The following is a 13,104-nucleotide window of genomic DNA, read 5'->3' as shown; positions in this document are numbered from 1 at the left end:
TCTGAACAAACAGCTAATTACTGGGCAAAGAGCTCTGACATGTACAGCGAAATGTTTCTGTATAAAAGAGGTAATTTCTAAAGGTGAAGCAGGATTTTAGTAAGGAACAGTAGTCACAAAAAAAGGTTAAGAAAAGATTATGTTCTTACACAGGCCTGACTACATTATTGTGGATCTGAGATTTTTTTTGGTGACAATAGGTCATTCCAAAAAAACCCTTTTGTGCTCAGAAGCATTCTCCTGTCTGCAGTGAGGTGCTGATTTGTTAGGTGCTTAAAAGGCTGGATAGATCTGTGTAACATTTCTTCCCAGTTACCAAGAAACCTGTAGCACTCTTTTTGCTGAGACATAGATTTATTCAGGCTTCAAAGGGAACCACGCTCCCAATTAACTCGCATTTGGGTGAGCTCCTCCTTCAGGCTCTGCTCCTTCCAACCCTTCCGAGATGCCTCCTCGCAGGGAGAAGCAACGAGAGCCGCGCTCTCCTGAGCCCTGGGGGTGTGCAGTTGGCCGAACGCAGTGAAATTTCAGTAATTCCACAGCACTGAAATCACACTTGTGAGGAGGGGAGGACTGACCCCCCCGAACTGTACCAAATCCCCAGGACTCCCACGTTATCCTGTCTTGTCCATACATCTCCACAGTGAAGGAGACTTAAATCAATCCAGGCTGACAAACATAAACCTAGTATTTGAACTAGAGAGTTGCTTCTCGTCATTCAGCAGCTGGTGGACACAGCTCAGCGCCTGCCAGGCTTAACACCGGCGTTGGGCTGCTTCAGTGACTAGTGAGGCGATTTCACAGGTGGTGTGTTGGGGTAATTTGCCCGTTTCTTTTGTCACGGTTGTGTCATTATCAAAATACATTTATGGTTTCCCTTTGTAATCCTCTTTTTCTCTTAAACTTAAGCCAGGTAAATCTCTTATGTTTCGTATTGTTCCTTTTGTGACTCCCTTCTTCCGTGCCGCACTTCTCGGCAGCACAAACGCTCCTCTGCCTTACCACAGCAGAAGACACTGGCGGGCAGACCTCCGAGGGCTCCACCCGCGGCTCCTCAGCACTCGAGGCCCCTCTGTCCCGGCACACACGCCGCCCACGCTCCCACCGCCAGCCCGCCCGAGGCCTGCCCGGCAGCCGGACCCCGCCGAGGCGCCGGCTCCTCCCCTCCCTCCCCTCAGCGGGGCGCGGGCCGCGCCTCCCGCCGGCGGAAGGGGCGGGCCGGGCCGGGCCGCGTCGCGCCGCTGAGCTCATCGCGCGGCGCCGGGGCGAGGCCGGGCGGCAGGAGCCGGCTCCTCGGGCCTAGCGCCGCCGCCTCAGCGCGCCGGGAGCCCCGCGGGTGGGTGGGTGCGTGCGTGCGTGCGGCGGGGCGGCCCGGGGACCCTGTGCTGCGGGGGAAGGGCGTCTCTCCGTGCGGCGGCTGGGGCGGGAGGGAGGAGGCCGGGTCCATGCGGCCCGGGCCCGGCTGACGCGTCGTGTCGCTGTTTCTTCCCAGATGTGGGCTGAGGTGTTGCTTCTGCCCCGCAGGGCCGCGCTGCGGCTGCTCCCGCCGCTCCGGCTGCGGCACCGAGCGCCGGGCGCCATGAAGCTCCAGTCCCCCCAGTTCCAGGCGCTCTTCACGCCGGGGCTCCGCAGCGTGGCAGGTGAGTACGGCCCGGCACGGGGCGGGGGGTCTGGGCCCGGGCATCCGCGGGGCTGAGCCGCGGCCCCCAAAGTGTCCCGTGAGGAGGACCAGAACGCCGGCCTGGAGAGCCGAGGCGGCGAATGCGGGCTTTGCGCCTTTGCCTCCTGTCACTGCTGTAGGCGCAGCCCCTGGCCCCCCTACGAGGGGAGCGTACAGGGGCTTTGGCGGCCCGGTCGCGGGTGCTGGGTAGCTGTTGTGTTCTGGGAGGTGTGCGCTGCTCTTCAGCTCTGGCCACTCGGACTTTAAAATGACATGGCGGAGCTCGGTTTTCATCAGCTGTGGTGGGGTGTTGTTGCTGAAGAAATTTGGATTCACGGTTCACCGTGCTCTGCCATAAGCAAACTAAGCACTTTTCCCTTGTCAGCTACTAACTGCTAAAAATGTTCCACAGCCCAGAGTCCCCTAGTATCAATTAGCAACCTGTTAATATTTAGGTTAGCAGAAGTGCCCTGGAAAAATATATCAGCAATAACTGGGAAAATAGCTGTGGGTGCTCAGCTGTGTACTTAATTTGTGCATTTTGCATGAAGCTGTGAGGTACGTACATACTTGCTGCTTACTGCATATTTGAGTATGTATTCCCACATCTATGATCTTAATTTGTGAAAAGGTAAGTTATGGCTGACAGTGTGCTATGGCAGTTTTTATTTGAGAGAGTGCTTTACAATTTTCCTTTCCTTCCCAGAATTGTTTGAGAAGAAGAACTATGAGCTGAGAATAGCAGGAGGTGCTGTGAGGGATTTACTAAGTGGAATGACACCACAAGATATAGATTTTGCCACTACAGCTACACCAGCAGAGATGAAGGAAATGTTCACATCTGCTGGTGTTCGTCTGATCAATAACAAAGGAGAAAAACATGGAACCATTACTGCCAGGGTTGGTTTATGTTTTGACTTGGATCTTTTCTAACTGTATCTGTGGATGTGCAGCATATCCAGTAGAAAACTGGTAGCATGCTCCTTTGTTAAAGTATCACAGTAAGAGTTTAAATGAGATCCTGCTTTAAAATATGCAGTGATTTTTTGATTATTCTTTTTTTGTAGAATTCAATTAATTACCATATTTTAATGCATGTTACCTCTGCATAAGCCATTCATGCTGCTGTGTCATCACTAGAAAAGATAATGTAGGCCGCCCACATGTTTGGATAATGTGGGGAAGTTGATCCTGGTGTTTCCTGCTCCTGATATCCCAAGTCTTGCTTCCTCTACCTTGCTCGTTCCTCTGCCTCTTATTCCATCTTCTGCAGGAAGATTTCTGCAGGCTACCTAGAAAATGAATAATGCAAGGATTATTTTCAGGTGTTCATATTTCTTGATTATCTGCTCTGTATGAAAACATGGTACATGTTGGTTTGCATGTATCCAGCTTGAGCACTAACTTGTATACAAACATGAGGTTGAAAAAATATACAGCTTTTACATTTATATTCATGATTGTGTTGAAGTAACAATGTCTGTGGGATTTTCAGCTCCATGAACAGAATTTTGAAATTACTACTCTTAGAATAGATGTTGTCACCGATGGACGACATGCAGAGGTGGAATTCACCACTGACTGGGAAAAGGATGCTGAAAGGAGGGATCTGACTGTCAATTCCATGTTTTTAGGTAAATTCTTTCAAAAGCAAATCTGCTTTTCAGATTAAGTCAGTAAGTTCTCTCAGTCTGTTCCAATTTTGTTTGTTTGTACTGCTGTCAGCTGACAGGTTTGTACAAATATGTGAGATGATCTGGTAAAACAGGTCAAATCACACAACTTGTCTTCTGTATTTTCAAATGAGTGTTTTTAATTGTGCCAACCATGTTTGTAAATTCATATTCTTCTGGGTTTTTTTCTTCTTTTTCTAGGTTTGGATGGTATGCTGTATGACTTTTTTAATGGATATGAAGACTTGAAAAACAACAAAATTAGATTTGTAGGAAAGGCAAGTGAGAGAATACAAGAAGATTATTTACGAATCCTAAGATATTTCAGGTACTAGGTTTTGCTTTTCTAGATAAAGAAATTAACTAAGCATTATAGAAGGTTTCAGAAACGTGCAAAAAGAGATCAGTCATGTAAAAAGAGTTGTACTTGTCATATTGTTAAGTTTCCTCTAGTATTTTAAATTAGAATGTTTAGCACTGTCATGATATTCATTCTCTGGATAGCAGTAATAAATTCTTCTCCCAAGTAACAAGCAATAGGACAAGAGGAAACGACCTCAAGTTGCTCCAGGGGAGGTTTAGATTGAATATCAGGAAAAATTTCTTCACCGAAAGGGTTGTCAAGCCTTGGAACAGGCTGCCCAGGGAAGTGGTTGAGTCACCATCCCTGGGGGTATTTAAAAGACGTGTAGATGAGGCGCTTATGGACATGGTTTGGTGGTGGACTTGGCAGTGCTGGGTTAATGGTTGGACTTGATGATCTTAAAAGTCCTTTCCAACCTAAATGATTCTGTGATTCTAAATGGAATAATTGTTCTCGGTCTAACATACAGAGGTTTTATTTGGGCAGGTTTTATGGAAGAATCGCAGAGAAACCTGGTGATCATGAACCTAGTACACTGCAAGCAATTAAAGAAAATGCCAAAGGTTTGGCTGGAATATCAGGAGAAAGGATTTGGGTGGAACTGAAAAAAATTCTTCTTGGAAACCATGTAAATCATTTGGTTCGACTTATGTATGAGCTGGATATTGCCCAATACATAGGTAAAGTGGTACTCCTATATCATATACAAACAGAACTGCAGCATGGCAAAGTGAGATAAAACTTGTTTTTACCCAGAAAGAAATCAGATTCCCCCCGCCTTCCCTCCCCCCCCCCCCCCCCCCCGTGTTAACATCCACATTTCTTAAGACTCTTTGTTCCACTTTTTTGGTGTGTATCCCTTTAGGACTACCACTTGCTGGAAATTTAGAGGAATTTGCCAGAGTCACTAAAAATATTCAAAATCTGTGTCCAAAACCGATGACTGTTCTGACATCGTTGTTCAAGGTGAAGGATGATGTCACTAACCTTGATTTGAGGCTGAAAATCTCAAAAGAAGAAAAAAACCTTGGCCTTTTTTTAGTGAAGCACCGGCAAGAGTTAACCAAAGCCATGGGTCCAGAACCACTTAGACCATATCAAGACTTCATAATGGATGTAAGTGTATTTCATATTGCTTTATTTTGTTCTTCACAGTAAACTGAATTTCCAGTTTTACAGAGTAGCAGAGATGACAATGCCTGGTGGAAAGAAAGGGCCTTAAAGAGTCAAGTAAGAGCCATTTCATCGGCAGGCTTGTTTATTGGTCTTAGGGAAATTTTTGCCAGGATTTTAAAGACCATGACATTTTCATCAGAAAGATGGGATGTACTGACAAAAAGTATTAGTCAAATTTGGATTGCTCCCAGTGTAATATCGTCATGGTAACTGGGAGAATATCTTTCTGTATTATTGATACCAGTTCCAGTTAACTAAGGTGGGGTTGCTTTGTTTGTTTTTCCCCTTTGTTTTTCCTCTGGAGAGGGGACCAGAAATTAACAAGAGCTATTGCGAATGTCCTGTCATGTCTCTGCAACATAAAGCAGAAACTCTGGTATAAAAAGATTCTTTTCCTTTAGTAGGGTTTAGTTTTGCAAGAGGATAAATAGCAGACATTTCTACTTGGGTTCAAAACCTTTTTTCTTTCCCATCCTAAATACTGAGGCTTTAATTTTTCAGAAATTATTTCAAACATACAAAAAAAAACCCCACACCATATTTTTAGCAGTTCCGAGCACCTTGTGTTCTGTAGCAACTTTTTGACTGGATTTAAAAGCCTACCTTTCATCCAGGCTGAAAAATGTCATATTCAATCATCTGAAACAGAAGTTTCCTGTGAACATACCTAGGGACTGACAGGTTGCTGTACTGTCCCACCTGATCTCCCCTTCTGCATTAAAACAGGAGACAGGGTCTGGACCTCAAGAGACTCTAGCTTTTTAATGTGAAATTCAGCTCCTTGAATCATGTATTGAAAGTCGGTGCAATTCCTGGAGCATCGGTATGTGTTCTTCGTGAGGAGTACTGTTAAGTAGACAACTTGTGACATTCTTCCACAGCAAAGTTCAAGTCATTTTTTCAGGTGAAGTTCTGCACTTTTGTTGCAGAACCTGAGACTGAAGGCAAGAGACGGCAGTCTCTGTCAGTTTGTGACAGGGAGGCCTGTCTCCCGCAGGAAAGGTAATAGTTCCTCTCCAGTTGGAGGTTGAAGGTAATGGTTACAGCTATTACCTGGAATTCAGGAAGTCTCCAAGGATCTCCCAGAGCCTCCAAGTTAGGACTGAGTTTTAAAACTTGTGAGGCAAAGAGAATCCTCGCTTTCATAGTTCCAATACATCCAGATGTGCCTTAACAAGATGTCATGGGGATTACACAATGTTGAGCACAGTTTGAGCTGTTTTCTACTGTTTCATAGTGAATCCTCTCTTTTCTTTGTTTTTTCTTTTAGTCTAGGGAAGCTAATACAAATTCCAAGATCTGTGAGCTTCTAAAATACCAGGGAGAAGAACATCTTTTAAGAGAAATGCAGCAATGGACTGCTCCTTCTTTTCCTGTTAGTGGCCATGATTTAAGAAAAATGGGTGTGTCTTCTGGAAAAGAAATTGGAACAGCATTACAGCAGTTAAGGGACGAATGGAAGAAGAGTGGGTACCACATGGATAAAGAAGAACTGTTAAGTTGCTTGAAGAAGTTGTAAAATTGAATAATGGTAGAGCACTGTTTGTGCCCTAAGTGTAACTGAGATACCAGTAAATACCAGTCAGTGTTGTCGCAGCCAATATAGCATTTGTCATATTTAAGATCTTCAGACAGCACGGTTCTCCTGCTACTAATTGGTAATTTCTGCGAGGAGAAGTTTAATTTTGTGGTAATGCAAAATGTTATTTGACAAATTCCACAGTCTCTACCTCTTGTTGTTGTATTTTAATGATAAATATTTAACTTTATCTTGACTCTGGGGCATTAGACATGACACAATATTTTTCTCATTCTGATTTTGCTACATTTAAAAAAAAAAAAAAAAAAAAAAAAGGTGTTTCTATCCTCTAGATAAAATCATGGCCTTTTTTTGTGCCTAAGAGAGTGACAAAGTGTCTAGAAATAATAAGCTCTAAATCTTTTTGTAGTTAAAGCTAGATACCAGATTGAAATACTCCAGCAGTTCCCAAACAGTCTTACCATGTAAAATAAGTCTGTTTTCTGAAAAGATTTTTATTTTCCATAATTCCAGAATCAATTTTAGATTAAAAGGATGACTTAGCTGAGGACGTATCATGAACTTCTTGTCTCTTCAGTAGTTTTTCAGTCACTTGTTTATCACTGAGTAAGTAAATCCATAGAAAACTGGCAAAGGGTTCTATAGTATGTTTTCAACTTTGTGTGTGAAACACTCTTAATGTTAATAGTAGAAGGGAAGGGAGATCCAGGCTCCCTGCCTTTCCCCCCGCCCTGTCTGGTAGTTGACGCCTGCTTTCTTTCCTTTTTCTTTCCCCATGAGGTACGAGTAGAATTCGGATGGTGGTGTGAGTGTGCCTAAACAGAGTGAACCTGAGCTAGGTCCTGTAGCTCTGTCACCTTCAGAGTACTAACGCTCTCGAGAAGTGCCGGTTTGCCTTCAGTATTTCTCCCCATGTCCTTTCCTGTAACTCGCAGCAGTGAGACCCAGAGGCATTCACCTCCTCTTGATTTGCAGGCACTGTGTTTAACTCGGTAAGATTATTTGGGGAAGAAGTCTTAACATCCACACTATCGCACCAGGTTCTTCCCTGTGTTGCTTCTGTGTTAATTATCCTTACGTTTCTTCTATCTGAACAGATCCACATTAAAAATGCACTCTGAATTCAGTTCAAAAGGAAATTCTAAATAATTTGGCCCTTCAAAATTAATAAAGAAATATATCTATAACACTTTGGAAAATACGACTATTAGTTAAAACTGATGGGGGAAGGAAACCTAGACAAGGAGAGAGTTGTTTGCATGTAGTACCTAATAACTCGTAGTGGGTTCAATGAAGAGTTCGTAGTCTGTTTGAACAGCAGCCACCAAGTAATGCTGTGGAAGATGGGTTGTTGAAGCAGCGCTGGTCTTAATGAACATGTATTACCATCCCTGGCTTTTTTGGTGTGCTTTTAAAAAACAAAAACATAGCTCCAACTGAGAGCATTTCTTGTTTATATAAATTTTATTGCAGGTTAAGTTTTCCTACAAAACCATGGTAAGTAATAAAATTGTTTGGATTTCATTTTACTCAGATATCATTTTGCAGCACTAGATGGCAGCAATACCAGTGCAGTGCCACAAAAAAATCAGCATTTTATGCTTTCATGTAGTTAACTTTCCAGCTGCTTTTTGTTTTCCTAGGAAGTCAGTTACTTGAAATAAATTATTCTGAAGGTACTTACGAACTTCAGGAAGACAGCAAGGGAACAAAAAAAGTGCTGTTTTTCTCTGTTAATAAGGCAAATCTCATAAGAACATGATGGTGTTTGATTTAATTATGTAATTAAATTGAAGCCTCCTTGTGCAATTTATTGAACTACTGAAATCTTGGGAGGCAGACAGGTATAAAATTTAGTATGATAGTAGACTCTTGCAAAGAACACTTCACAAAACTGCATCTTTTAAGGCAATTTCTGTGGAGGTGGTAAAATATTAGCAACTGCACTTCATGTTACCCAAAATTGTTGTCAGGGTCAAACTCCACTTGGAGGAAGGGTTTGTAAGGACACGAGCTTGAAACCTTTACAATCATCTCCAGCGCTTGTGAAAAACAGCACAAACAGATTATTCTGAAAGCATCTTAATTAAACAGTTCTGCCTTTAATTTGGCGTAGTTAGCACATTTGCTCAAATAGCTCATTTAAAAATCTTACTATGCTTGAGGTTTCCAGTTGGTCTATCGAGCATCTCTGTTGTGCTATATTTCAAAGATATTAAACCCTATTAAAAAATGAAACTGTGTTAAATCAAAACAATAGCATCTTTTAAGCAAGCAGTACCAGCTTGAGTTCTGGAAAAATGACGTGTTTGATAAACACTTGAGTACGAGCTATTTAAATACTAAATTGGGAGATAAGAGATGAAGCAGTTGACACATATATGGTCAAGTAAAGTACTCTTCTCCAATGGATTACTTGACTAATTAAATGATATTCACAATGTGAATTTTAATTGAAGTTACACATCAAAAACCGGCGTGGCTTTGCTGGTTGGTAGCTGTTTCCGGCTCCCCAGCGTGACAGCCCTTTCTGAGAGCGGCTGCCAGTGTGGATGTTCAGTCCGCTCTCCGGGGTTGTTGGAAAAAGAGTGAAAGACTAACGCTTCCCATACGCCCGCTTGTCCTTGCGGGGGATGTATCCCAAAAACTTGCAAAGAATAATGAAACAAACTCTTCTTCCTGTGGGTGAAGCTAATTTTCATTCAAGTTGGAGCCTGGAGCAGCAGGGCAAAGCAGCCCCTGGGTGTTCGGGGTCCCCTGCGCTCATCGCTGCGCCGAGAGGGAACTGCGTGTGAAGGGCAAAATGGTAAATAATACAAACTGCTTTCCCTTGCAGATGGCTTCTGAGGATTAATGAGGGTTTTTACTGTTCTCTCAAGATCTAATGATCTGTAAAAACGATTAAAAGGCCAGATTGGCTTGGCTGCATTTTAAGGGGAAAGGGCATGGCTAATCCTCCCTGCAGAGCCCGTAAACCTCGGGCATGAAGCAGAGAAGAGGAAAACACCCAAAAGTGCCCCAAGAGTGCGGCACGGCGTGGAGGGAGGGGACAGCCGTGCCCCGGCATCCCCCCGCCACCGACATGCAGCTGCTGCGCTGCCTTGCTGGCCTTCGCTGGGAGGTGCGAGTTACGGGTTTTTTTATATCTATAGCTATATATCTCTATATATATCTACATATATTATATATATCTATATCTCTATATATATCTAGATATCTCTCTCTCTCTCGATAGAGATATCTCTCTATCTCTACACACCCCCCAACACACAGGCGCACGCGCGCGCACACACACACACACACAATCGATCTTCCTAGCAATGGCTCCTAAATTTAATATAATAAATAAAACATAATATATATTATAATAAATAATATATATAAAGGTGTACATATAATATATAATAGAATAATAAAATATGTAATAACAAAAATATAATATATAAATTTATACATATTTACCTATTTATTATAATGCAAACTTTTTATATATACACATAAAATGTTTAGGAGCCATAGACTTATATATAAAAATATATATGTTCTATATTATAGTATATGATCTTTTCAATAAATCAACAAATCCTCCAGAACACCATGGAGCGTGCCTGGCTGTAGTGCCATAATGCCTTTTTCTCCCTTAAAAAGCTGCTTCCAGTTCCAGTGGGACAGTGAAGATTACGTTACCTTGGCAGAGTGTTAGTGGTGGAGAGACTAGCAGTGTCCTTCATTATCGGGCTGAGCAAGAGTACAAGGATTTAAAGCTTTGACATTTTAAATAATTTCTTCATAACGTGGTAAGACAATAGCTCTTTAAGAGTCTGCACTTCAATTCAGCATGCTCCACTACCTGCGTATCACCTAAACTACCCATCCTATAGCCTCATTTAGGCATTGTACCTCTAGACAAAGCTATACGGAAAGAAACAGCAGGCTGGGAAGCTGTCCTCTGAGGCTTTCCCACAGCCATGTGCCTATAGCTTTGTGGAGGAGCGACGTGGCAATGCCCATCGTAAACTCTGTGCTGCTGTCACAAAGTCCTCGTGATTTTGTATAATGCTTAGAAAGAAACTGCAGGACTTTTCCGATGGAGTGGTAACCATCCTGAATTCATGCTATCCAAACATTTGTAAGGGGAACATCATCACACAGCGATCCAAGCTCTCAGAAGACACAAAGATCTTAAAATACAGAGGAAAGGGAAAGCCCGTGGCACGCTGCAGAGCTTGTGAGAGCAAAAAATCCTGCCTCAGCAGTGCGGTCTGCGCGGAAACCAGCATCTGCAAACGAGACAGGTACCTGGGAAATCCCTGCGAGGTTTCCTCTGGCACAAAGAAAAGCTGAAGCGCTGACACCTCGCATGTGTCTGCTTTGAAAATACTGGAAAAACAAGAAAAACAGGCAGTTTAGTCAAAAATTAAATAGTTTTGCAAGTCGACCAAGAACTGCTTGACAGCAGGCAGGTGGACTCCCACGCTGGTCTACGGACCTACGACTTTTGGGATAGACACGCGTTACCATCATCCCTTCCCGTAACACCTCTGGGAGAGCAGCATTACACCCTGCTGCTGAACCCACTGTGACCACCCTCCGAAAGACAAAATAGACGACACGGTCTCAGCTATGAGGTAGCAAGAAGCACATTTTTGAAAACTGTCATATAGGCAAAATGAAGTTTGTGTTGTGTTTCGAGTCCCAAAGCAGGACTAAGCCCATTTCATACAGTGAATTTAAGCCTTCTAACAGCAAATTACATTTTGGCACCATGAGTTAAGCAAAAACTGTATCTTCCTGATTCCTTGATAACCCAGTCCAGAGAACATTCTCCTAATTACTGGGATGCTCGAAAAATCATCAGGACTTTCAGACCTTGGGAAGTTAATATGGAGGGAAACAATTTGGGACTGAAGCCAAGAATTACTCAGGTGGATTAAAGCAAATAAGTGCACAGATGAGAGAGAAGAGTTTGAGATGAAGGACTTGACTTACTTACTTAATGTTTCATTTTGATTATTCATTAGAATGACAACGTACACTCTCTCCGTGTTATTTCTTACCTTCTCCGTCCTTTGCCCGGAGAGCCTGCACACTCTTTGAAGGTGAAACTCTCTTTACTAAACATGTTACTTTTTGAAGCTAACCAGTTTAAAACACAACGTAAACCCAAACTACTTCTTTCTTCCCATCCCAACAGTCAGCAAAAAAAGATCAGTTTTGAAACAAATTGAATTTTATTCTTTGCAAATGTTTGCAAGCAACAAGATCTTTCTGAAAAGTTGTCTCAAAAGGCAGACAGAGGAAGAGTTAAAGCAGAGAACGTGCTACCCCTTCCGCAGCTTTTACAAAGCAATTAAACAAAGGTGAAAAAACAATGAGAGGAACAAAATGAATTGCAGCACATACAAAACCAGCATTATTAAAAAACAAACAGTAGAGTATTTGAACATGTTTTAGACCAAATGTGCAAGTGTCCTATGTGATTCTACCCATTCATCAAAACCAAACTAAAATATATGAAAACTTGCAATGTTACAGGCTCGGATTGTATGACGTCTTTATGCCACTGCAACGACAGCTTGAAAATGAGCAGTTCTATGCTACATGTACGCCAGTCCCGCCGAGACCTGCTGCTGCGCAGGGCAGTCCCTCTTCTGTCCCTACAAGACGCCCATTCGTCCCTCCTCCCTCCGTCAGACCCGACAGGGATGTGGCTGTGCAGCCAGGATGCCAACCCTGCAACTGCCTAATCCCTGGATCTCACTAAGGACAGAGATGACGGTGGGAGAGAAGAGAAAAATGATCCCTTTGGCAGCAGCCAGTAAGTCAATCGGATTAATTAACGCGTGAAGCTACGTGCCAACCAATGAAGGTAGAAAATACAGGAAATTATTGTAAAATGTGATTTCCTTTGTATTTAGCTCTCAAAAGCATATGATGTCCATATTTGTCAGTAATAATTTTCCACAATCCCAATCCAGTAGTTTTCTCTCCAAAAAGGAGAAAAGAAGCACAGAAGATACTAACCAAAGTATAGAATAATCCACGACTCCACATCCACCCTGCAAGTCACACCCTGTAGAATTTAAGCATTCTTACACATGTAGCACTGTAATGGCCAGCTTCACCACGGCAGGATTCATCTTCTTCGCAGCAACCTGAATCACATTTGTTTTCAACCTGGGAAGTGTCACGGACTTTGAAATGGCAAACATTACACAGAAGGTTAGGCAGATGGAACAGCATCATCAACAACAAAATTAAATTAGTGCTAAATTTACTCCTGACTTATCTCACTTGATTGTATTAGTTTACATTTGACTATATATACACAATACCAAAAATATGCCTATTTTGTATTCAAACATTGCCCACGTAATGCCATTTTTAGTTGAGGCAATCCAAAAAACTAAGCCAAAACCTTAAAGACCTTATGAAGTTCAGCGACAGCTGAGAAAATCATTTTGAAAACCTCCCTCGCCATACCCTCAGTGAATACTTAAATCGAATGGCAGCAGAAGGTACTTTAAAGCACCCTCAAACTTCTTGCCACCAACAAGCCCTACCGAGGGTAATGGGAACAACAGATACTAGGTATCTTTGAGGGAAAAAATAAACCAAGCCTATAGCTAAGCCGCGCGTGTGTGTCTGAGTGCATGCATGTGCATGTTGTGTGTATGTCTGTGTGTGTGCA

The 13,104-nt window shown here is 42.8% G+C and overlaps 1 protein-coding gene across 3 annotated transcripts; it reads left to right on the top strand.

Annotated features, from left to right (window-relative positions):
• Positions 1-1,200: 1,200 nt before the first annotated feature.
• On the top strand, positions 1,201-7,942 carry TRNT1 (tRNA nucleotidyl transferase 1). Of its 3 annotated transcripts, none has more exons than XM_075158598.1 (8): positions 1,201-1,336; positions 1,493-1,640; positions 2,367-2,560; positions 3,156-3,294; positions 3,535-3,661; positions 4,184-4,377; positions 4,563-4,813; positions 6,144-7,942. In XM_075158598.1, the coding sequence occupies exons 2-8, from the start codon at positions 1,493-1,495 to the stop codon at positions 6,390-6,392; spliced, it is 1,302 nt and encodes a 433-aa protein (XP_075014699.1). In that variant the 5' UTR covers positions 1,201-1,336; the 3' UTR covers positions 6,393-7,942. The 3 variants fall into 3 exon arrangements, with proteins under 3 accessions (XP_075014699.1, XP_075014701.1, XP_075014700.1); XM_075158600.1 differs by lacking the exon at positions 6,144-7,942 and adding an exon at positions 5,600-6,113 and having other exon boundaries at positions 1,211-1,336; XM_075158599.1 differs by having other exon boundaries at positions 1,249-1,336; positions 1,525-1,640.
• Positions 7,943-13,104: the final 5,162 nt, after the last annotated feature.

The sequence above is a fragment of the Calonectris borealis genome, chromosome 10 (genome assembly GCF_964195595.1).
Source record: "Calonectris borealis chromosome 10, bCalBor7.hap1.2, whole genome shotgun sequence".
NCBI classification, from domain to species: Eukaryota; Metazoa; Chordata; class Aves; order Procellariiformes; family Procellariidae; genus Calonectris; species Calonectris borealis.
This window is presented reverse-complemented; position numbering and strand designations above follow the sequence as displayed.

Excerpts from the sequence above, each read along its gene's own strand:
- TRNT1 (XM_075158598.1), top strand. The coding sequence starts at position 1,493 with ATGTGGGCTGAGGTGTTGCTTCTGCCCCGCAGGGCCGCGCTGCGGCTG. Across the intron at positions 2,561-3,155 it reads ATGGAACCATTACTGCCAGG|CTCCATGAACAGAATTTTGA; the intron begins GTTGGTTTATGT and ends TGGGATTTTCAG. Across the intron at positions 4,378-4,562 it reads GGATATTGCCCAATACATAG|GACTACCACTTGCTGGAAAT; the intron begins GTAAAGTGGTAC and ends GTATCCCTTTAG.